Source organism: Sarcophilus harrisii, chromosome 5 (assembly GCF_902635505.1).
Source record: "Sarcophilus harrisii chromosome 5, mSarHar1.11, whole genome shotgun sequence".
In the NCBI taxonomy this organism is placed as follows: domain Eukaryota; kingdom Metazoa; phylum Chordata; class Mammalia; order Dasyuromorphia; family Dasyuridae; genus Sarcophilus; species Sarcophilus harrisii.
The window spans coordinates 271,172,582-271,193,923 of record NC_045430.1 but is presented as its reverse complement, the minus strand read 5'-3'; the positions used below and the strand labels follow the sequence as shown (position 1 = coordinate 271,193,923).

Sequence of the window (21,342 nt, the reverse complement as noted above, 5' to 3'; positions counted from 1 at the left end):
TTATTAAAAAAAAATTAAAATGGTAAACTTCACAAAGGGGATTGATGGGAAATACAGTTTTCATAGCTGAAAAGGGAAATTAAAGGATGGAATGGAAGCAGGAGAGGTCCAGGAAGAGAGGATGGGTCCTGGCGTGGGGACAGGGGTGAGAGAGGTTAGCCTCCAATCCAAACATCTCAGCACTTCAGCTTGGGAAGGCAAGACCAGCATTTGAGTCCCAGCTCTGTCCTTTCACTAACTGCATGGATTTGGACAAGGCTTTTATCTTTCCTGGGCCTCTGTTATCATTCATTTGTAAAATGAAGATTTGAGCTGATCTTGAAGATCCTTCCCTGTTTTAACAACCTATGAGCCCGTGAGAAGCTTGGAATGGTGGAGAGCAATTCATTAGACTTGGAAGGGACCTTTGAGAACATATTCATCATCAGTACTTTTTTTTTTTTTAATTTAAAGGAAAATTTTCTGTTTGTTATTCCCCAAATCCTGGGCCTGAACTATGGCTCCATGTGGGAAATGAACATGATGGTGTCAGCGGCCCAGCCTGGAAGAAGAGGGCCGGCCACCTCCCTTGGCTCTGCCCCTTGAGACCTTCCATTTGACTTTACAGCTGAAACCTGAAGTTTTCTCCCCGAATGAGATGTAAGGGGGAAGGAATTCTCTGACTTGGCTGTTTGCTTTCCCAGCGTCTAGTACTATGCTATGCAAACAGTAAGTGCCTAATAAAGGCTTCATTCATTTCTCCAGTTCAACCTCTTCTTTTAACAGCCTCAGAATGGGCTAAGGAGCTTTCCTGAGGCTGCATGGGGAATAAGGAGCAGAGATGAGATTAAAACTCAGGTCCTCTTACTGTGAATCCACCCTGTAAAAAGGGTTCATTGAACGGGAAGCGAAGCACCATCATTCTCCCCCATAAAGAAAAACAGGGTGATTTGAACTCGAGGGACAGTTCCACATTCAAGCGATAGCATGCTGTTTTAAAAGAAAAGTTTCTTTGTTACGAAGGAAATGATCGGGCTTTGCACCAGAGCTGCTGTTTATTCTCCTGGGAAATGTCTATTTTTAATGGTCTCTTGTCTGTAGGAAAAAGGCAGATTGTATGGACAGGGGACAGGGGGAGGATGGCTGGGCAGCCTGGAGGTCCTGGGTCCTGATGCCATCTCTGTGCCGCCGGTACAAACCAGAATTAAAGAACAGAGCTGGGGAGCCCCCACCAGCTCATCTGGCCTTTCCTCTGCCCCTTGGTCAGAGCCCCAAAGAGCCCCAAACTCTGTTTCAAGGAAGAAAAGAAACTGCTATTTCCAATGTCCTGCTCAGGCAGTAAAGATGTTTCCATGTTTATCTTTGTATCTTCAGTAGGTGTTTAATAATTGCTCAGCGGTAGGTTGATATCATCCCTCACATTCTTGAGGCTACTAATGATGATGATGACAAAGTAAAGCAGCTTCTGTTCTGTTGGAAGAGACAACTTGCCCAAAGTTGGTCATTCGGTCATCTCACTCAGGTCTGACTCTTGGTGGTCCCATTTGGGGTTTCCTTGGCAGAGATACCAGAGCAGTTTTCTGTTTCCTTCTCAGCTCAGTTTTACAGCTGAGGAAACTGAGGCAAGCAGAGGGAAGGGACTTGCCCAGGGTCACAGAGCTAACAGGTGTCTGAGGCTGGATTTGAATTCAGGCAGATGCGTTTTCCTGACTCCCAAACCTGGCACCCTCCCCATTGTTGTACCCACTGCCCCACTTAAAGGTGGGGAGAAAGGAGCCCAGTTTGCTTTGTGAGGAGGGGGATCATGGGGAGGGGAAGCCGGAGTCAGTGTGAATAGGGAAGTGCCCTGAATCCATGCTATGGAAGGGTTGGCTGAAGAACTTGGAGGAACCTTCATTCCCAAATAAGAAACAGAAGACAACAGCTGTCTACACCTGCTTATAAAATTGTCCCGCAGCGAGGAGTTTCTACGGGCAGAGCCAGGAGCACAGGGAGGTTGCAAAAAGCTAACTGGAGTTGGACGTGGTTGCAGGAAGAGGAACGAGCTGCCCCAAGGTGGCGAGACCCCCCTTCTTCCTCCCCACCTGACCCCCCGACCCCCTTGGAGATCTGAGCAGAGGCTCCACGTCCCTTTTAGTGGGGGCCCATGATCTATCACTGGGTTAGACGGCTGCCCCCCAGGTTCTGCGATTCTGTGACTCTGGAACACACAAGTTTCTTTGTCTGTAGCCATGTTTCTTCCTTAGAAACACTCCACATAAAACCAAGACAAATCCTTCCTTCTTGGTGCTCCTGGAGTTTCTCCCCTTTGTACCTTTTCTCATTGCAACCATCCCCAGGGCTCCTCAGGGGTCGGGACTCTGAATGTCCGGTCCCAGAGGAGCCTTTGGGCTGTGGGGTGAGCATGTGTGTCTGAGCGCACACCCTTCCCCGGCCTCACCCTCCCACAGTCTAAGCCAGGTGTCCGGCTTCCATCTGAACGCCTGACAGCCCAGGGAGCTGGTCTTCAAGAAATCAGAAACCTTGGGGAAGGTGCAACGTGATGGACACTGGCACCCCAAAGACCGCGAGTGTTCTCACCATCACCTCACACGCGGGGCAGGAAATCCCTGCTCCCCGCTGCAGAACAGTCGTGCTCTCCCGGGCCTCCGGGGCTGACACTGGCTTTCCTCTGTGCAAGCTCCAAGTGTTCTGGCAGACTTCCCCCCACTAACAAATCGGTAATGACGCTCTGTCCTCCCATTCCCCCCAGTAATGCTTTATCACACTGCTCCTCACACACTCACACTCACACACACACACACTCACACTCACACACACACACACACACACACACTCTCTCTCTCTCTCACACACACACACACAGTCCTCATTGGTTTAGCAGCTTCTCTTGACATAGGTGGCCACAGACTAGTGGGGGTTAGTGCTGTTGGTAGAGTTAGGGTTCGAGTCCTTGATACTTCTTAACTCAGGCCAAACACTTAAGCCCTCTGAGCCTCAGTGTCCTTATGGAGAGAGAGGGAGAGAAAGACAGAAAAAAAAGAGGAAGAAGAGGGGAGGAGGCAAAGAGAGGAAGGAGAGAGAGATAGAGATAGAGACAGAAAAGGGGAGAGACAAAGAGAGGGAGATAGAAAAAAAAGAGAGAGAGGAAGAGAGAGGGAGGGAAAGAGGAAGGGAGAGAAAAAGGAAGAGAGAGAGCGAGACAGAAGGAGGGGAAAAAGGAGGGGAGGGAGGGAGGAGGGTAGAGGGGAAAATAAAGAGAGGGAAGGGCAGACAGAGAGATAGAAGGTTGGATGAGAGTTTGGCTCCTTTATGTGACTTGTTTTCTGGACTAAAAAAAAAAAAAAAGTAACAACAATGTTCCTCTGAGATGGCCTTTAGAATTTCTCCGCCTTTTTGCCGTCATTACTTTGATTCCATGCCGACTGTCACTTCCTCAGACACATTCCCTGACTTTATCAAGCTGGGGGCACTTGCCCAAATACCCCCAGCTCCCTCGGTGAGGGTTTTGCACCATTACTTGTCTGGCTTTGTAGATTGTGTTTGAGAATCCCTGACGCTGCCACATTCATCCCCTTGGCCGGTGGGGCGGCCTCTTGGGGTCTCAGAACCTGTCTCACCAAAATTCAGCCTTGGGGACCGTGCGAGCCCGGGCTCTGGAAGCATTTCCAGCCCCGCCAGCGTGGCCCCGGAGAGCCCAGGCTCAGCACATGAAGAAATGTCCCAGGAAGGCTTTGGTGGGGAATGGTTGGCCAAGATTTAGTTTAAAATAATTTAAAAGTTCTTCGCATATGAAGGGGACAACCTGATAGAGTGGAAAGTTTGGTCAGTTTGGAGCCAGATCCCAGTTCCATCACTGAGCTTGCAATCTTCCCTCCTCATTTTGAAGGGAAGGGCTTGGACTTGTGGACTTCCTGGGTTCCTTCCAGATCTAGATCTCTCTGTGGATGCTGCTATAGAAATCGAGATCTTGGCAAGACCTTTGGAGATCTCAGTGCTCAGGCCCCCAGCCATGTCTCCATTATCTCCTTTCCTCTGACTCTTGAACTTCATTCACACCATCCCATGATCCAGAGAGGGCCCTGTATCCCAAGTGGCCATCCGCGCTTTCTGTGGCTGGACAGAGACCTAGAAACGGTCGGCGTCCTCGCCCTTTGGAGCGGGCCGCGGGATTGATGGATTGGCCGACCCATTAAGTCATGGAGTTTGGAGGCATTTGGCTTGCCACCAAAACTCTCTTTCCAGGGGGGTGTTTATCTTGCCAAATCAGCGATGTGGGCCCTAGACGTCTCTGATGTAAATCTCATGGCAGCAGATGCTGACTTCCAGGCATTTTCCAAATGTTTCCTACTGTCAGTGAAGCTGGTTGTATTTTATTCTGTCTGGGGCGGGGGTGCAACAAGAGGTTTTGGCTCAAGTTTTGCCAGGGACCCATGACTCTCTCTCTGGGGGACGCTGGGAGATTCCCGATCTTGAGCTTGGAGACCTTGACAGTGAGTGAAATACTGATCCCCTCCCTCTTCCTTCCTTCTCCGGGCAGACCATCCCGATGCACAGTGTGGTTGGCGGAGCGATGCCGGGGCCTCATCAGCTGGGTGCCACCCGGATGCCCAACCACGATACCAGCGTTGTGATCCAGCAGGCCATGCCCTCTCCCCAATCCAGCTCTGTGATCACCCAGGCACCTTCCACAAACCGGCAGATCGGGTAAGGAGCGAGCGGAGCCGGGCTCCGGGGGGGGTCTTCGTGTCGATTTTCTGCAGAACCCAACTGGGTAAATTCTGAGGGGATGCTTTCCCCAGCTCCTGGCGCAGCCCCTGCTGAAGGGGGGTTACAGCCAATTATGCGGATATCTCCAAGCAGGGCTGATAATAAAGCAGCCCTTTTGGTCCATGTCCTACGTATTCCTGGATTTTCTAAGAATTATCCTGGCGCAGTTTCTTTGAGATTTCAGAGGCCAGAGAGTCATTCCAGACTCCAGAGTGTTGGTGATATTTAATAATGGCGGCCAAATGACCCTCCTGCCCACATCCAGCTGGCTCTTGGGGAGGCCCCTTGGATCTCCTTGTTCCCTGGTCTTTTCCGTTATTATCTCACTCTCCTGAGAACCTGATCCTTTGAGATATGGACAGAGATAAGGAAGGAGAGAGGGAAAAGACCTTTACCCTTCTGAGCAGCCCAGAAATCCTGGCACTCTTTTTGTTAATAATAGAAGGGTGAGGTGGAATTCGGAGCCTCATGGAGTCAATGAGATTTGAGGTCTGTGGACTTGTAAAATGTAAAGGAAATGGGCTGTTGGGAAAGGGTTGCAGCAGGAAAGCCTAAAGTGGATCTATTTCTCCAATCAGTGGATGAGATGATCTAGTGAAAGGTCTAAACTGGCTGGACTGGAATAGAAAATTGTAGGTCCATCCCAGCCTTCTCCCTGACTTGCCATAAGTGTGTTGTGTTGTGTTGTGCTGTGTTGTGTTGTTTGTGGCCTCTTGCCCCTTGGAATGGCACTACACGAAGGAGGGAATGAGGAAGTGAGCCTGACTTTGGACCCTGACCTGCAGGCCCATTGTTCCCTGTGCCCTCGTCCTGGCCCTTGGCCCCATCCTTCCTGGCTCTGCGTCTCCCCATCCTGTGATCCTGGGCGTGCCAAGGTCGTACACTCTTACTCCTCTGCTGTAAGTCCCTGCCAGATGACTTTAATCCAGTCAATTTAACCTCCCATTGCCTCAATTTTTCATTCTGTAGAGTGGGAGCAATAATCTTCTTTTTCCTATCATGAAACAAGTGAATAGTTTGGGAGTTTCAGATTAAGAGATGTAGATGCTCTCGGATTTTTGCTTCGTTTCCCTGTGTATTTTGCTTTGTGTATATAACAAGGCCAGAAGGGCAAACGTTTCCCTCCCTTCTGGACATCTCAGGGTCTTAGTTTCCTCTGTATCACTGGGTCTTGGGGAGAGCGAGTTCAGACATCACACAGTATCTTCCTAGCTTTAGTCCCACCCGGGACCTCATGAATTCTTCAGAAGGAAAACACACTTGCACCCAACCTCTCAGCCCTGGTGCTTTACTTGTCTTACTGCATAAGGGGACTGGATGAATGCCCTTTCCCAGAACCCTCCGGGTGAGGTGGCCAGAGACAGATAGATGTGATGCAGCTGTACCAGATGGGACGGATTTGCTGAATGGGGAGCACGGGCCTGCTGTCTCCCCGATTGCCAGAGCCTTATCTCTTCCCCACCTGACCCCTCTGCTGGGGGCGGGGGCCGACCTCCCCCGGATTTCTCCTTGACAGAAGCTTGTCCCGGGAGGGCAAACCCTTGTCCTTGGCATCTGTCAGTCCGTACAAATATGTTGTGACTCGTGAGGGAAGGCTTGCCGTAACACACCAAAGCGCCATAGTTAATGACTACCCACCCACTGGCCGTGGGTACCCTGGCGTTTCCATTCGGGATTCAGAAAATGGGACTGTCCAGCTGAATGCCTGGCTTTGTTTGGAGAGGCCACGGAGCCAAATGAGCAAATGCTTCTCCTGTTAAAGATGTCTTTTCTCCCATAAAAACTTTGGGAGCCAAGGCAAGAACCTGTAATCCTCCCAGGGTGGGGTGGGCTCATTAAAGACAGCCAAACGCCTCCATCTCAAGTGGCTGTTTCCCCACAGTAGAGAAACAAGTCAGAGTTATGTCGGGTAATTATAATTATTTTATTTTTCCTTCCAGGGGGGGAAAGAAAAGAAACGTAGATTGTGCTGGAGTTTACAAGCAGTTTTACCGACATTCTTGTGCTCCACCCTCCCGCCGCCCAGGTCTCCCGCTCGGCACCCCCAGCAGCCCCTGAGAGGCCCTCGGCTGTTGTGATTGTGTGGCTAGGCCCCCCCTTCCGAAGACCAGCAGCCAGCCTGGGGGAGGCTGGGACGTGTTCAGAAGGGGGCCCTCCAAGCCCACGCCTGGAGCTCTGCCGTTAGGTGGGTTTGCCCGGGATTGCCTGACCCGCCGACCAGCCCATCCGACAGTTTGTCCCTAGTTCTGGGATGTCGTGCTCCCTCCCTGGTGTGTCCTGGGACGTAATTGCTGTGTCGGGGATTCTGTGTCCCTGCCAAGGCTGGATGGAGGGAGTTCTTTCCTTCTTCAGGCTGCCTCCTTCGGCGCCCATGGATTCCAGGGCCCATTGTTACCCTTCATGAGCTTGACCCGTCTCGACCCGGCCAGAATGGTGACTGGGGCTCGGGAAGGGGGAGCCCAGCTCGCTTCACCAGTGGATTCCATATTGAGATCTAGGTGGTTTAAAAAAAACCCCAGGGATGACTTTCCCTTCTTTATTTCCCTCAGCTAAAAGGAAATGAGCACTTATTTTAAAACATGAGTTTCCTCTGGAGACTGTGTCTTTAAATGAGCATTTGAAACTGCAGATAGCTTTTTTATTTTATTTTTTTTGTAAGGCTGCACAGAACCCATATTGTAGTAATATTCTGATTTTTATCACAACCTCAAATATTCAAGTGTCAAAATCTGGCCAAGCCACCTGCAAATGTTTGCGATGGCGCCCAGCCAACAAAAACAGCAAACAGCAATGAAAGTCTCCATTCAGGCCCGGGACTCGGAGCCGGGACAGGGCCTCGGAGCCTGGCATCCACCTGTGCCCACTCACGGCCCGCCGCTGCGGCCGAGGGGCCTGGGCACAGCTGGGGCTCAGGGCCAGAGCTTGTCTCCCCGGGGCCCCCTGGTCTTCCCCCCATCCCTCTGACTTGGGGTCTCCCCTTTTTCACTTCTCTACGAGGGCTTGGGGAGGCTTGAAAAAGAAGGGAACAGTATTGAATGAAGGCTTGGAAAGTCTGAGGGGTGCTGGCCCATCGGGGAGGCTTCCTGGGACAGGACAGAGACAGCGCTTGCAGGCTTCAGATGAGTGTGGCTACCGAGCGGGCCCGGAGCCAAACCAGCCCCCAAAGGGGGTGAAAGGCAGAGAGCCGTGGTCTCCACAGAGAAGCCTGGGGGGCCTGGCTCACACCCATCCCTCGGCGGCCCTCCATTCTCCTCCCCAGGCCCTGATATTCTCACCGCCACAAACTGGCCGCCTAGAATAAATATCCCGCTGTAGTTATGTGGTCAGGCAGTCTAGAAGAAGCCGGAGAAATAGCTCTGGAGTGTGGGAGGAGGCCTCCGACTAGTAAGTGCTTGTGCGCGCCCTGTGCCAGCCAGGGCGCCAGTGGCTGATTGGTGGCGTGGGTTGGGAGAGCGGTGCCACGGATGCAAAAAGGAAGGGGGCCCAGGAGCCGCAGGGGAGAAAAGTGGGATGGAAGAATTGTTAATAGCACGAGAAAGAAATGAACGAATGAGTAAAATACAAACAAAACGTAAAATAAAATAATGAATTAATTTTTTTTGAAAAAGCAGATGAGACCAGGTCAGCCCTAAACCAGGATGGAAGTTGAGGAGCTGGGTTCAAATTCTAGCTTCTCCATTTATTACCTGTGTGATCCAGGGTAACTTTACCCCTGACTCATTGTCCAGATCAGGTCAGAGGAGACATGAGAGCACCATGGAGGAGGAGTTTGTCATTCTCTCTCTCTTTTCTAGTCCTGAGCTTGTGCTCAGACAAGTTAGTGATTCTAATAATGATAACAACATTTTAATAATATTATCTTTATTATAACATCATATAGCCTATAATAGCACACATAATTATATATAATAAAAAGCATGTTATATAATTATTTGATTATATTATATTATGTATTATTTTACATATTTATATAAAGTATATCATTTTATTGTATACTATGTGGATTAATATAGGAATATATGTATAATAATTTGGCATTTTTATTATAATTATCATTTTAGATAAAATTTCTATAACATCCATTATATATTATAATGTATAACATGCATTATTACACTGTGTGCAGGAAATGCTTTGCAGATATTGTCTCATTTGATTTTTGTAACGGTCCCAGGAGGTAAGCGCTATTCTTATCCCCATTTTAAAGATGAAGAAACTGAGGCAAATGTAGATTTTTTAAAAATATATCATATGCTATGCTAAGCAAGTATTTTACAAATATTGTCTCATTTGAGCTTCACAACAGTCTCAAGAGGTAGGTGCAGTCCTTATCCCCATTTTGCAGATGAGGAAACTGAGGCAAATAGAGATTTAAGTGACTTACCCAGGGTCACACAGTTGTAAGTGTCTGAGGTCACACTCGAACTCGTCTCCCTGACTCCAGGCTTGGTGCTCTTCCTGAACCACCTTGCTGTCCCATGTCAGCGCAGATAGAGTGGATGCCTGTGTTTTTCCAGGGACCGCAAGTGACAGTCAGGCTGCTTGTAAGGTGAATCGTTTCTGTTAACGACCAGGTGGACTGATGGGGGCCGCAGTCCCTTAGGTGACCATTAGCCCCAGCAGCCTCCCTCTCCCAGGACCACGAGCTCCTGTTTGCTCCGTAGCTTATGGTCGCTCACGGAGGGGTCAACATGTGTCCGAGAGGCGGCCTAGTGGCTAGCGCTTACTTAAGGAGGTGGCTGTCCAGGCTGAGGGGCTGGCCCGGATTTCCCCGAGAAGGCCTTGTCCCTCCTTTGGCAGTAACCCAGCAGATGCAGCTGAGATCTGATGCTCCAATCCAGCACCCGAGAGGATCATGGACATGGAGAACAAGTAGAAACTCCCGAGGGATTCTCCGGCTTTGACTGAGCGCTCATCCCAGTGCTCTGAGGAGATTCCGTCTGGAGTCCCCACGGTTGCACCGGAGCCCAGAGCAGGCCCTTGGGTCCCAGACTTACCTTCCCATTGTCCATATCTCCAAGGGATCTGGGGAAAGGAATCACTGCAGCCAGCGTTAAATCGTTCTTGCCAGTGAGCCTCCTAGGAGTCTGAGGCTTTGAGTGTAATGGGAGCTTCCATTAGTATTATTCCTATTATTACTCTGGAGCCTGGAAATTGGTTCTATAGGATATATTCATGAAACCTGCCTGAGATCTAAGTTTCCTACTTACGACGGCATTATTGAACAATCATTTATATTAACAATAGCAACATCAGACCCACAAGCATGTATTATGCACCTATTGCATGCTGGCCCCTAACACTGAGGAATCAAAAGCCGCCCCCCTAAATCTCTTCCCTTCCCCAAGGAGTTAACATTCTCCTCTGCACAGATTTCATGAAGAAGTGAGAGTGAGAAGTGAAAAATATTTCCTCACTTGTCCCATCTCCAGGTACCTTTGAGATAGGTCACATAATTCTTCCTTTGAATTCACCAACTGTCTTGTTTTATCAGTGAGGAGACTATAATCCAGAAATGTTAAAGCGATGTATGTGCTCCGCCTGTTTGTAATGGCCAGAGTCAGGATTTGAACTCAGCTCTCAAAAATGGGCTCCGAGCCAAAAGACAACAGGGGGCTCATGTTCCCCCCAACCCCTGAATGGTGATGGTGATTTAAAATTCAGGATGTACCCAGAGCCCTCTTCCCCACCTGCTGCCCGGGACAGATCAGCCGTTCCCATGACTAGGATCAGGCTTCCCTTTCCTGGCCCCGATCCCCCGGCCAAGACCACTTGGAAGCCATCCTGAGTAACTTAGACCAGGAGCCATTGTTTCCTGCTTTGCATCTGACGGTCCGTCCTGGCCGAGAGCGCGGCTTTATTGTTAGAACAGGGCTGGATGTTTCACAGCCCTGGGAACATTTATGAGATCTCCTCAGGGGGATGTTGGAGGGGAGGGTCCGGGGATTGGTCCATATGGCCCCCGTTAAATCCCCATGCTGGGCGTGGAGAAATCACCTTGGGGCGGGGGCCCAGCAGGCGCTTCCAGGCAGAAGTTTATGTGTGCAGCTAAACCTTTAAGTGCAGAGCCCTGAAGGAATATCCCGCCTCTAGGAGCTGTAGAGAAGAGCTTGGAGGCCAGATGACAGGGTGTGGTCAACGGCGGGCCCTGGGCTGGACATCTTGGGGTGGTCCTGATGCTCAGGCCTGAAGATGAGGCTGATGGGAAATGGCCAGAGGGACCTCAGCGAGGGCCTTGGGGGGGGCCTGGCGCAAGTCAGAGCGATTCCTATCCAGGAATGGACAGGACTCGATGACCACTGAGTTCAGAGCTCCTGCTATGGCAGTTTCCAAACTGTGGGGGAAAAGATGGGGTGTCCCCAAGGTCCTAGTGTGGTTCTGACTCCTGCACAATGTCCCGGTGCAGTTCTGACTCCTGCACAGAGGTTCTTGGGACACGATGTCCCGGTGCGGTTCTGACACCTGCACAGAGGTTCTTGGGACACGACGTATAAAGGATCTTCTGGCAGTTTTATTTGCACCCCTCGCTGGAGGCCGGGTGCATCTCCAGCTGAGTGTTCCCATTTATAATTAGTAAGGAGGTGTTCCTGTCCCTTACCTGGGGGAAAGGGTTCCGGATTTGGGATCGACTCTGGGTTCAAAACCCATCTTGGCCACATGTGAGCCAAAAGTGGCTGAGATCTCTAAGTGTTTGGAACAAAGCTGCTCGTGCAGAAAGAAGGTCCATCTCAGGGACTTGGTACATCTTGAGAGAGCAGCTTGCCATAGGGAGCTTAGAGATCCAGACTTCGAAGCTGAATTCTAATCTAGCTTATTGTACAACCGCTTCTCCAAATTTCAGTTCCCTCATTTGTAAAATCGAGCTCATAGTGTCCTCCATGCCCCTTTTACAGCTGTGAGGACCCCAGGAGGTTGGGTGTGGACAGTCATAGATGCTGGTTTAGGTTTGGAAGTCTGAGGACTTTTACAGACAGATTGTGGGGGAAGGAGAAGGGGGCGATACCCTGGATCTATGAGGCCTCCCATTACGGAAATTCCCTCCCCTGATGCCGCCGCTTTCGGCTCTGACAGTCTGAGGCTCTTACCCAAGCTCAGAGGCTTAACTCGAACACAGCTCTTCCCGACTCAGAACCTGGCCTTCTTCCCTGTGACATGTGGTACCTGATCCACTTTCTTCATTCTGCTGTTGAGGAAACTGAGGATGTGACATGGGAAGGGATTCCCAGAGCTACTAAGTGTCCGAGGCAGGATTCGAACTCAGACTTCTCCTGATCCCGAGAGTAGAATTCACACTTCCTATACCCCACCTCTCCTCTGAGGGCGAGCCCCCGAATGGGCAGCTTTATTCTGGAGCCAACCACTCAGTCCTGTCTCTGTGTGGGTGGGACCCTAATTCTCCTGTTCTAAAAGTAGAATTTTACTGTTGTCTATGGCCCAGGGTCACCCCATGGAGATGTGGAAAAGTCCAGAGTCCCTCCCGATGGATGGTGGTTAAATAGGAAGGAAGGCAGCCCGAGGCCAAGGCGGGAAGGTCTGAAGAGAACTCTGGGCGCTTCTGCCGGCCCCTATCCCTGCTTTGGGAGAGAATTAGCTGGGGGACTTCCAAGGAAAACGCTTGGGGACGGAGGAGCAGGAAGAGTTGGCCCATCGGGAGCGAGAAGGACCATGTGGCCCCCGCTTACTATCCCATGTGGCGCTAATGGCAACTTTCCCCTAGGCCACCCTAGCGTCACAATAGGCTGGGGGAGAGGAATCGAGTCCGAGTTTTCCAGAGACTTTTTTTGGTTTTATTTCCGTGCTCTGTGAGTTCCCAACATACACTCGCAGGGTCCCAGATGGTTGGAAGCCATTGCTTTGGGCCACGGACCGGGAGCCACAGGAGACCTGGATTCATAGAAGGGCCCTGATCTTCTGGGAGTTTTGCTTTATTATTTGTGGCTTTTTAGGAAGTTGTAGGAAACACAGCAGAGCCAAGTGCATCCCAGCACTTGCTGCAGATGAACCCGCTCGGGCCGGCTGCTGGACGATGCTTGTGCCCCGTACAACGCTGCGGGAGAACGCGGGAGACCCCAGGGGCGGAACCGGCCGCTCCGACTCCTTCAGTTCTACAGAGAGAGGGCCGGGGCCTGAACCAGGCGAGGGGACAAGTCCTGTTCTTGCCACCGTTTTCTCTTCCTTTGTCAAGACGCAGGCTTTGAGCTGCCATTACAGAGTCACTGTCCCCAATGATACTTCCTGAGCGAACCTGGTGAGGAGGGCCTGCAAGGCTCCCAAGTGAGATGCTGGGATCCAGGGGCAGCAGGGACCCACGGTTTCTTACTGGGGAGGCGGGACCTGTAGTCTGAATTGGCCTCTTGTTTCCCGGTTTCAGAGTGAAGGGTGGGGAGGTTAGAAATCAAGGATTGATTTAAAATTCAGACATTTATTAGCTGTGTGACCTTGGGCAAGTCATTGAATATCTTTTTGCTTCAGGTTCCTCATCTATGAAATGGAGATAATAATAGATAATAATAAAATGGAGAGATAATAGGGTTGATGTGGATGAAATGAGATCATATATGCAAAGTGCTTTGCAAATCTTAATGTTCTAGATAGATGGTAACCATTTGTAATAAATCTTAGGCCTTTTCTAAGTTTAAAAAAGTTTTATTTATGTGTGTATGTGTGTGTGTGTGTGTGTGTGTGTGCATGTGAATGTCACCTCTGGAAATATTCCCTTCTCCAAATTGAATTCTCTCTGACATAAAACCAAGAAAATTAATTAAGCAGAAAATCAGATGCAGTCATCTAGTCTGACCGTGTATAAGCCATTCTGCCCTGGTAGTTCCCCACCTCCCTGTCGAAGGGAGAGACAGACAGAGAGAGACAGAGAGACAGACACAGACAGAGAGAGACAGACAGACAGACACAGAAACAGAGAGAGACAGATAGACAGAGAGACAGAGACAGACAGAGAGAGAGACAGAGAAACACACAGAGAGAGGCAGAGACAGAGAGAGACAGACAGAGACAAACAGAGAGAGGAAAAGAGAAGACAGAGAAGGAGGAGGAGAGGAAAGGGGAAGGAGGAGAGAGAGAGAGAGAGAGAGAGAGAGAGAGAGATCGTTATCTGCTCTCCTGTCATTGGTTTTTTGGTGAACCAGTCTCCCTCAGTGTTCTTTTCACTTGTATCATCATAGGCATTGTGAGCATTCACTTGGTTCTGTCCACATCACTGGCATTGTGAGGAGCCTGGGTCACTTGTTGCTGCTTCCGCCTCTTCCCCATACTTCCTTTCTCCTTCCTCTCCTGTGTCCTGCCCCCAAAGGTGCTCTTCCCCTTCTCCCTTCCCGCTCTCCTTCATATGTGATCTTCCCCATTAGAATGTAAAGTCCTTGAGGGTAAGAACTATCTTGTTTGCTTATATTTGTATTTCTAGCATTTAGCACAGTGCTGGGCAGAGTAAATGCCTGATAAGTGATTTCTCTCTCCCTTCCTTTCCTTTCCTTTCGTTTGTTCTTCCTTCTGATCTCTCTGTCTCTCTCTGTCTCTCTCTCTCTCTCTCTCTCTCTTTCTCCTCTCTCTCTGTCTTGCTCTCTTTGCCTCTGTCTCTCTCTGTCTCTGTCTCTCTCTCCTCTTCCTCTCTCTCTGTCTCTCTCTTCTCTCTCTCTGTCTCTGTCTCTCCTTTCCCTCCTCTCTCCCTTCTCCCCTCTCTCCCCCTCTCTATATCATTTATTATGTCTCATATCTATCTGTATATCTATCATCCTCCCTGGAACTGAAGACTCCTCGGTGTCCCGAGACCTGGGCTTTCCCCCCCGTGTGACTCTAATCCCTCTTCCGGTGCCCATTTCCGGACAAAGGGCCTCAGGCCCTTCCCCCAGTGATCTTTTCCCCCCTGGATGGAGCGGGTTTCCACACCCTCCCCTCCCTGACTGATGCTGCTCGGTCCCAAGGGGACTCTTCTGAGTCGGTCGCCCTCTGTCCCGAGGCTTTGGCTACTCAGCCTCCTGGGAGCCTCCCCCCAATGTCCCCCCCAGCCAGGCCCCCTTCTTGCTTTCTGGGCATGGGCTCGGGCCGGGAGGGACAGGAGAAGTCGGGGGGAGGGCGGCGTTTGCTCTGGGAGGGGTTTTTGCCACTTCCTAGTTATGTGACCTTGAGACTGGCCCATCCTTTCCCACCTTGTCTGCCTTCAGTTTCCTCATCTGTACAATGGGGTGATAATGCCCAAAGAATCTTCCTAGATCAGCTGAGTCTCCAGTAAGCCAGCCCCACGCACAGGGCCAGGCACACAGTAGGTACTGAGCAGACATTTGGTGCCAGACATACGGTAGGTACTGAGCACATTCGGTGCCAGACACACAGTAGGTGCTGAGCAGACATTTATTGCTTGATTTACAAGTTGTTTGGGGTTCTTGGGCCCATACGCTAGGAAGGTGGGTATTTTGATTCGGCAGAACATTTTGTTTTCAGACCTTGGGAAAAGCTCGGAAACGGAGCTGCCCTCCCAAGCCCAAAGCCCAGCCTGTCTGCAAGGTGCTCTGGAACGCTCATTGTCCTCAGTGCTCTGGGGAGGAGCACCTGGCACGTAGTGGGCACCTAATAACTGTCAGCTGAGGCTGCTAGGTGACTGATGGGGAATTGGTTCATCAGTGCCCTTCCTAGAGCTGTCAGCAGGCTGAGTAGTTGCCCCATCTTTGCTGGTGTCGTGCCCTCTCGTGCCCAGAGCCAGATAGAATGAAGGAAAATATAAATCATGATTGACTGGTTGCTCTAGAAACAGTTTAAAAATTCAATGTTATTGATACCTTTTTTTTTTTTTTTTGGTACTACAGTGATTTGTGGGTATTAGTAAACCTACTATGTGCCAGTTACTATTCTAAGTTCTTTACAAATATGATCTCATTTGATCCTTACAATAACCCTGGAAGGTGGGTGCCATTATTATCTTCATTTTGCAGATAAGGAAACTGAGGTCCAGTGTTTTGCTGTGAGGTCCCCTCGCCCACCCAACCTCATCTCTTTGGCCATTTAAACCCTTCTTTGTACTAAAGGAAAAGAGTTGAGTCAGTGACCACATCTGGCAGGGAAGGAAGGAGGGAAGAAAGGAAGGAAAGATGGAAGGAAGGAAGGAAGGGAGGGAGGGAGGGAGGGAGAGAGAGAAAGAGAGAGAGAGAGAGAGAGAGAGAGAGAGAGAGAGAGAGAGAGAGAGGGAGGGAGAGAAAAATCATTTATTAGGCATTTACTCTGTACTAGGCACTGTGTAAGTGCTGGGCTTCTCTAGTGGGAGGAAGGAAATGGGCATAAAAGCCAGAATGCCGCCATTGGAATCAGGAGGACCCGAGTTTGAATTCCGCCTCAGACCCCGGGTGGGTGTTTGTCCCTTGGCAAGTTCCTCAGCATGTTCCAGATTCAAGCTTGCTTTTCTTTAAAGAGGGGGAATGCTAAAGCTCCTTCACAGGGGTTTGTGGGAATCGGATGATTTGACTAACATGTGAGGCATTTTTCAGACTCAGAAGTGCCAAATGAGCGCTGGCTCTTCTCCTCCTCCTCTTCCTCTTCCTCCTCTTCCTCCTCCCCCTCCTCTCTCTCCTCTGCATTGATTGTTGGCCAGAAACATTCCCTCCCTGCCTCTTACTCAATAACAACTTATGAGTCAATTTGCCTCCTCCTTCCCCCCCCCAAAAAAAAAGCCTCATTCCTTTCATTTGCTTGAGTTTCATCTCCGGGCCCTAGCAGGGCGCTCACACACAGTTGGGGCATAATAGATGCTTGTTGATTTGGACTGAATTCACTGGAATTCAAAATGGCAAGAAAATAACCAGAGGGAGCTTCATCCCAGTAACTGTGGTAGTCAGCATGTTCAGACTGGGAGGAGTTCCTAGCTGGGTGAAGAGTGGCTCTGAGTGCCTCAGTTTTTCCATCTGTAAAATGGGGCAGTAATTATTGGCCTTTCTATTTTTCACATGCTTAAGCTGATGCCGATGTGTTTGAAGAAACAGCCTGGATCTCAGAGCTGGGAGGCTTGGGTTCATTCCCTGGCTCTGGTATTTAAAAGCTCGGGAACCCCAGGGTAAAACACCAGGCCTCGGTTTCCTTATTTGCAAAATGAGAAGGAGAATAGCATTCACTTCCGAGGGTTATTGTAAAGATCAAATGAGATCATATTTGCAAAGAACAGCACAGTGCCTGGTACCTAGGAGGCACTTAATAAATGCTTGTTCCTCCCCTTCCCCGAGTCCTGTATAGAGTAATTGAGGAAAGAAGGTCCTTTTGAACCCTTTTATCTGTGTTCTCATGCATGTGTTTATTGCTCAGTCTTTTATTTGTTGTTTATGGTGAGAAGGACCCATGATTTTATGGTGATTCCTTCTCCAGTGCAGAAAGGCAGCATCTCACCGTGGTTAGGGAGCTCGGCCAGGAGGCTGTGGGATCAAAGTCCCAAACCCAGCAGCGTCCTGGCCCAGGGGCTCGGGTCAAGCTTCCCGGCCTCTCAGGCCCAGGTGCTGACTTCCACTCACTGAGAAATATAAAGGGCTTTTGGAGACAGCTCGCCACCCCGGGGACTGCTGGGAAGTAAATGTTTGTGGGAGGACACTGAGAATGTGGATGATGATGATGATGATGATGATGATGGTGAAAATGATTAAGATGAAGATGATGAAGGTGATGACGAATTTGATGATTAATGTACAAAGGTGATCACGAATGTGACAATTATGAAGGTGATGAAGATGATGGTGATGAAGATGAGGAAGATGATGGTGATGAAGATGATGAAAGTGATGATTGTTTCAGTGCTTCTGAAGATGTGATGATAAGGCAGATGAAGGTGATGAAGATGATAAAAATTAGAATAGAGATGATGATGATGATAATGAAGATACGTTGATGATGCTGATGCTTCCAAAGATGGTGATCATGAAGATGAAGGCGTCGAAGATAATGACAATGGTGCTGGTAAAGAGGGTGATGTTTGTGCTGCTGTTTCCTGAAGAAGGTGATGAAGATGATGCTGTGGTACTGCTGCTGCTGCTGCTTCTACAGATGACGGCGAGTGAAGATGAGGATGGTGGTGCCGGGGGCTTTGGAAGCACTTTCCCATGGGCTGTCTCTGTTGTTCCTGAAAGCAGCCCTGTGTGTGTGTGTGTATGTGCACACGTGAGTGTGCGTGTGTGCACATGTGCGTGTGTTTGTGGGGGGGAACCGTACAGAAATGAGGGTCTTGAGGGACCCTTCACCCTGGGCCCACTTTCTTCCCCGGCGCTGGTCTGCAGGGGGCTCTGTGCTTGCACTTGCAGGCCCTGCATTTGAGTCCCAGGCCTGCCAGGCCCGTGTGACATGGACCCTTCACTCCACCTCTGTGAATCCCCCCCCCCTCCCCAAAGAAAGTTTGGCCCAATGATCTCCAATGAAGGAATATTGAAGTGTTAGATTGTGAGCTGCTGGTCTTGGATAAATGAAAACTCACTGAAATGAAAAGCTACAGACCGAGCAGGCAGTGCAGTCTGGTGGGAGGAGCCCCACTGGCTGTGGAAGCAGAGGTTATTGGTTCTAGGCCTACCCCTGACACTAACCATCCCTTATCTTCCCTGAGCCTCAGTTTGCCCAGCTGTAAATAGAGGGTCTTAGACCTTGTGGCCCTTGAGGTCTTTTCTAGTCTGAATTTATGACTCCGTGACCCATCCTAGGAGGCAGAGCATCATCTGGGGAATAGATGCTATTATTATTCCCATTTTACAGATGAGGAAACTGAGGCAGGGTGACAAAGTGACAAAAATCTTATTTTTGCGTCAAGGCTGCCAGACTCTGGGCGGAGCGGGGCATTGCTTCCTTTCCCTGTCGTTCCCTCTGCTCACGCCCATGGCCGCCTTGGCAGACCACGGTACTCCTCCCAAGCACCTCAGATAAGGCCTGGCAGGGACTGGGCCTGACAGTGCCCAAGAGGCCCCCGGCAGCATCTCCGGGGAGAGGACCCAGGCTAGCAGCGAACCACGGCGAGACGTTCTTTCCTTCTGATTCTCCCTGGGAGAACAGCTGGTTCCCTGCCAGAGTCTGTACCCCGACACAGGCCAGGGCATGTGGGCCCGGGAGCCTGGGGCTGCGCCCCCTTGGTACGGTGGCTTTCCTCTCCTGCCCCCCCTTGGGCTGGTGGTGGTTGGCGTGGGGGCGGCCCACGCCTGGGTCAGTGGGGGCACCTGCCTCCCCCCCTACCGGCCTCCATCCTGGTCGCAGGCCCTGACCTTGGGGGGCTTCTGCACTCGCAGCTTCTTTCCCGGCTGCCCTCGCAGGACCGGGGCCCCTCCCCCAAGGTGGGGAGCAGAGGCCAGCAGGGCGGCTGCTGAGCCTGGCTCCAGCCGGAGGAAGCGGCTCTGGTTGGCAGGACATGGAGTGGCTTAGTCAGGACTGGGAGATTGTTTATTATTTTGCAGAGAAGGAACCAGAAGTGTCTGGGGCGGGCTCTGAGTTTGTCTTCCTGGCTCCGGCTCCCTGTCCCCCGAGCTGCCTCTGGGTCTGTGCCCGTGCCTGTGGCGCTCCGTGTGTGGGCACAGTAAGTACTGTGGCCCTGGGGGCTGCGCACAGTGGGCCTGCACCTCCTGGCCTGGGACGTTCCGTCCCCATCTTGTTCTCTGGCTTGGGTGCTTCGCTCTCCCGGAGAGTTTTCTTCCCTGAGGACCAGGCCTTAAACCAAACTCTGATCCTCATTGGCCACCTCTGGTCTTGGCTAAGGCCCCTTTGGTCCGTGTTTGGGTCCTGATTGGCTCAGATTGAATGTCAGTAGCAGTCATTTCCACTTTAGTTAGAAATCCTGAGGGTCTCACTCTCCCAGATTCGCTCATTCATTTATTTAGACTTTTTTGGACTGGATGAAAGAGGAGATTCTTTGCCAGCCTCTCCCGCTGCATCCAGGGCCATCTCCAGGTGTCCTGCTCGATGTCTGGGCCCAGAGGGAGGGGAAAGTGGGACCTTGCCCAGCCCTCCCTCACGGTAATCTGATTCCCTGCATATCATGGCGTCCTCTCCCTGACCTCCTGATCCTCCTCCAGAACGAAGGACAAACAACGGCAAAAATGAAGACCATTCTAGAACCTTTGGTTTTCTTCAGAGCTGATCTGGAACGCCGCCTCCTTCAGGAAGCCTGCCCGGATTTTCTCAGTACTTAGGGAAGTAGTTCAGTTGTTTCTGCCTCTTCATGGTCCCGCAGGCCCGGGTCGCCCCTGCTGTCTGTGGGGCAGAGTTTGTATTATTTGTCTTCTTACCCGTGTGGCCTTCCCCCCGCCCTCACCCCTTCTTGTGTCTGAGGCAGAATCTGAACCCGAGGCTCCCAATTCCGAAGCAAATCTACTTTTTATTCAGTCATTTCACCTCTCAAAAAAACACCCCAAACCCTCAATATGATGTCAGTTTTATTAACCGCTTCACAATCTTTTCCCGTTTGAGCTTTATGAGCAATCCTGATTTCAGACACCCACCCCGGGCAGCCAGCGGTCTGGCCCTCTGTCCCCTCTGGTGGCGTTTGCATCTCTGCAGGGGAGGCCGTGCTTGATCCAGAAGCACAAACTTGGCCCGGAAGCCCCTCTGTAATTTCCACGAACGCTAAATCAGCATCACGATAGAGCCTGTGCAAGTGGGTTTTTTACATCAGCCTCGGGAGGTTCTTTGCAGCCCTCTAGCTTCTCCAGGGCTTGGGAACGGGCCTGTACTGCCAGGGCCCTGTGGCCGGGCCCATAATTTCCATTCTCCGCTCTCTGGACCGCTGAATCTGCGCTCCTTGGCCCGCGGGCCCTTCTCTTTTAGGGGGATGTGGTCAAGGGTGGGATGGCCACTAGCTAGGGGAAGTCTCCAAAGGAGGAGCCAGACACAGGACACGCCGCGCTTGGTCTTTTGGCTTTGTCTAATTCTTTTTGGAGGATTCTGCGGCCTCCTTCTCTGAGAGACCTTATGCTAAGGGAATTCAATCTCAATTACTTAATTATAAACCTGTATTATAGGCCTGCTATGTGGCAGACACCAGGGTTGCCTAAAGAAGCAAAAGACAGTTCCTGACCCAGGCTTGCAACCTAATGAGATGGGACAAAATCCTGGCTCTGTCGCTTGCTCCCTCAAGCCTCCGTTGCCTTATCTTTAAGATGAGCTCGGGTTGGGCGACCTCTAGCATCTTTTTGAGTTCTGAGTCCGGGGTCCCCTAGTCCCACCTTTCAGTATAAGTGAGCTGGTGAGATTTGGCCACCCCTCGGCCCTGAAAGCTCCCTTTTGGGTGGGTTTGTGGAACCGTGCAGGCTTGATGTGGCTTTGAAGCTCTTGGAATTTTTAATGAACCAGAAATTTGAAGACATCCTTTTGGCCAAGCCAGTAGTTTGGACGGTCAAAGAAGGGACGCTTTCCAGTTCTCTGGTTTCTGCTGTTTCTATTCTTGCCAGGGTCGAGAGTGCTCCCTCTCTCCATGTTATCTGCTCGGACTTCCCTGGCCGGGATCTTGAGAATGTTCACCTCTAGACCGGTCTAGCAGATGGGATGATGGGAGGCCAGAGAGTGGGAACCAAGTCATTTTAATTTTCTAAATCAAGAGCTAATGAAACGTAAATCTTCCTAAGATACAGTTTTTTGTTTTGT

At 50.7% G+C, this 21,342-nt stretch overlaps 1 protein-coding gene across 5 annotated transcripts in view; it reads left to right on the top strand.

Moving 5' to 3' along the window:
• Positions 1–21,342, top strand: part of CREB5 (cAMP responsive element binding protein 5) — a 457,922-nt gene that overhangs the window by 150,552 nt on the left and 286,028 nt on the right. For all 5 annotated transcript variants that reach the window (XM_031940514.1, XM_031940517.1, XM_031940513.1 and 2 more), the window contains one exon: positions 4,520–4,686. In XM_031940514.1, coding sequence (XP_031796374.1) covers positions 4,520–4,686 — 167 coding nt within the window. The remainder of the gene's footprint in view (positions 1–4,519; positions 4,687–21,342) is intronic.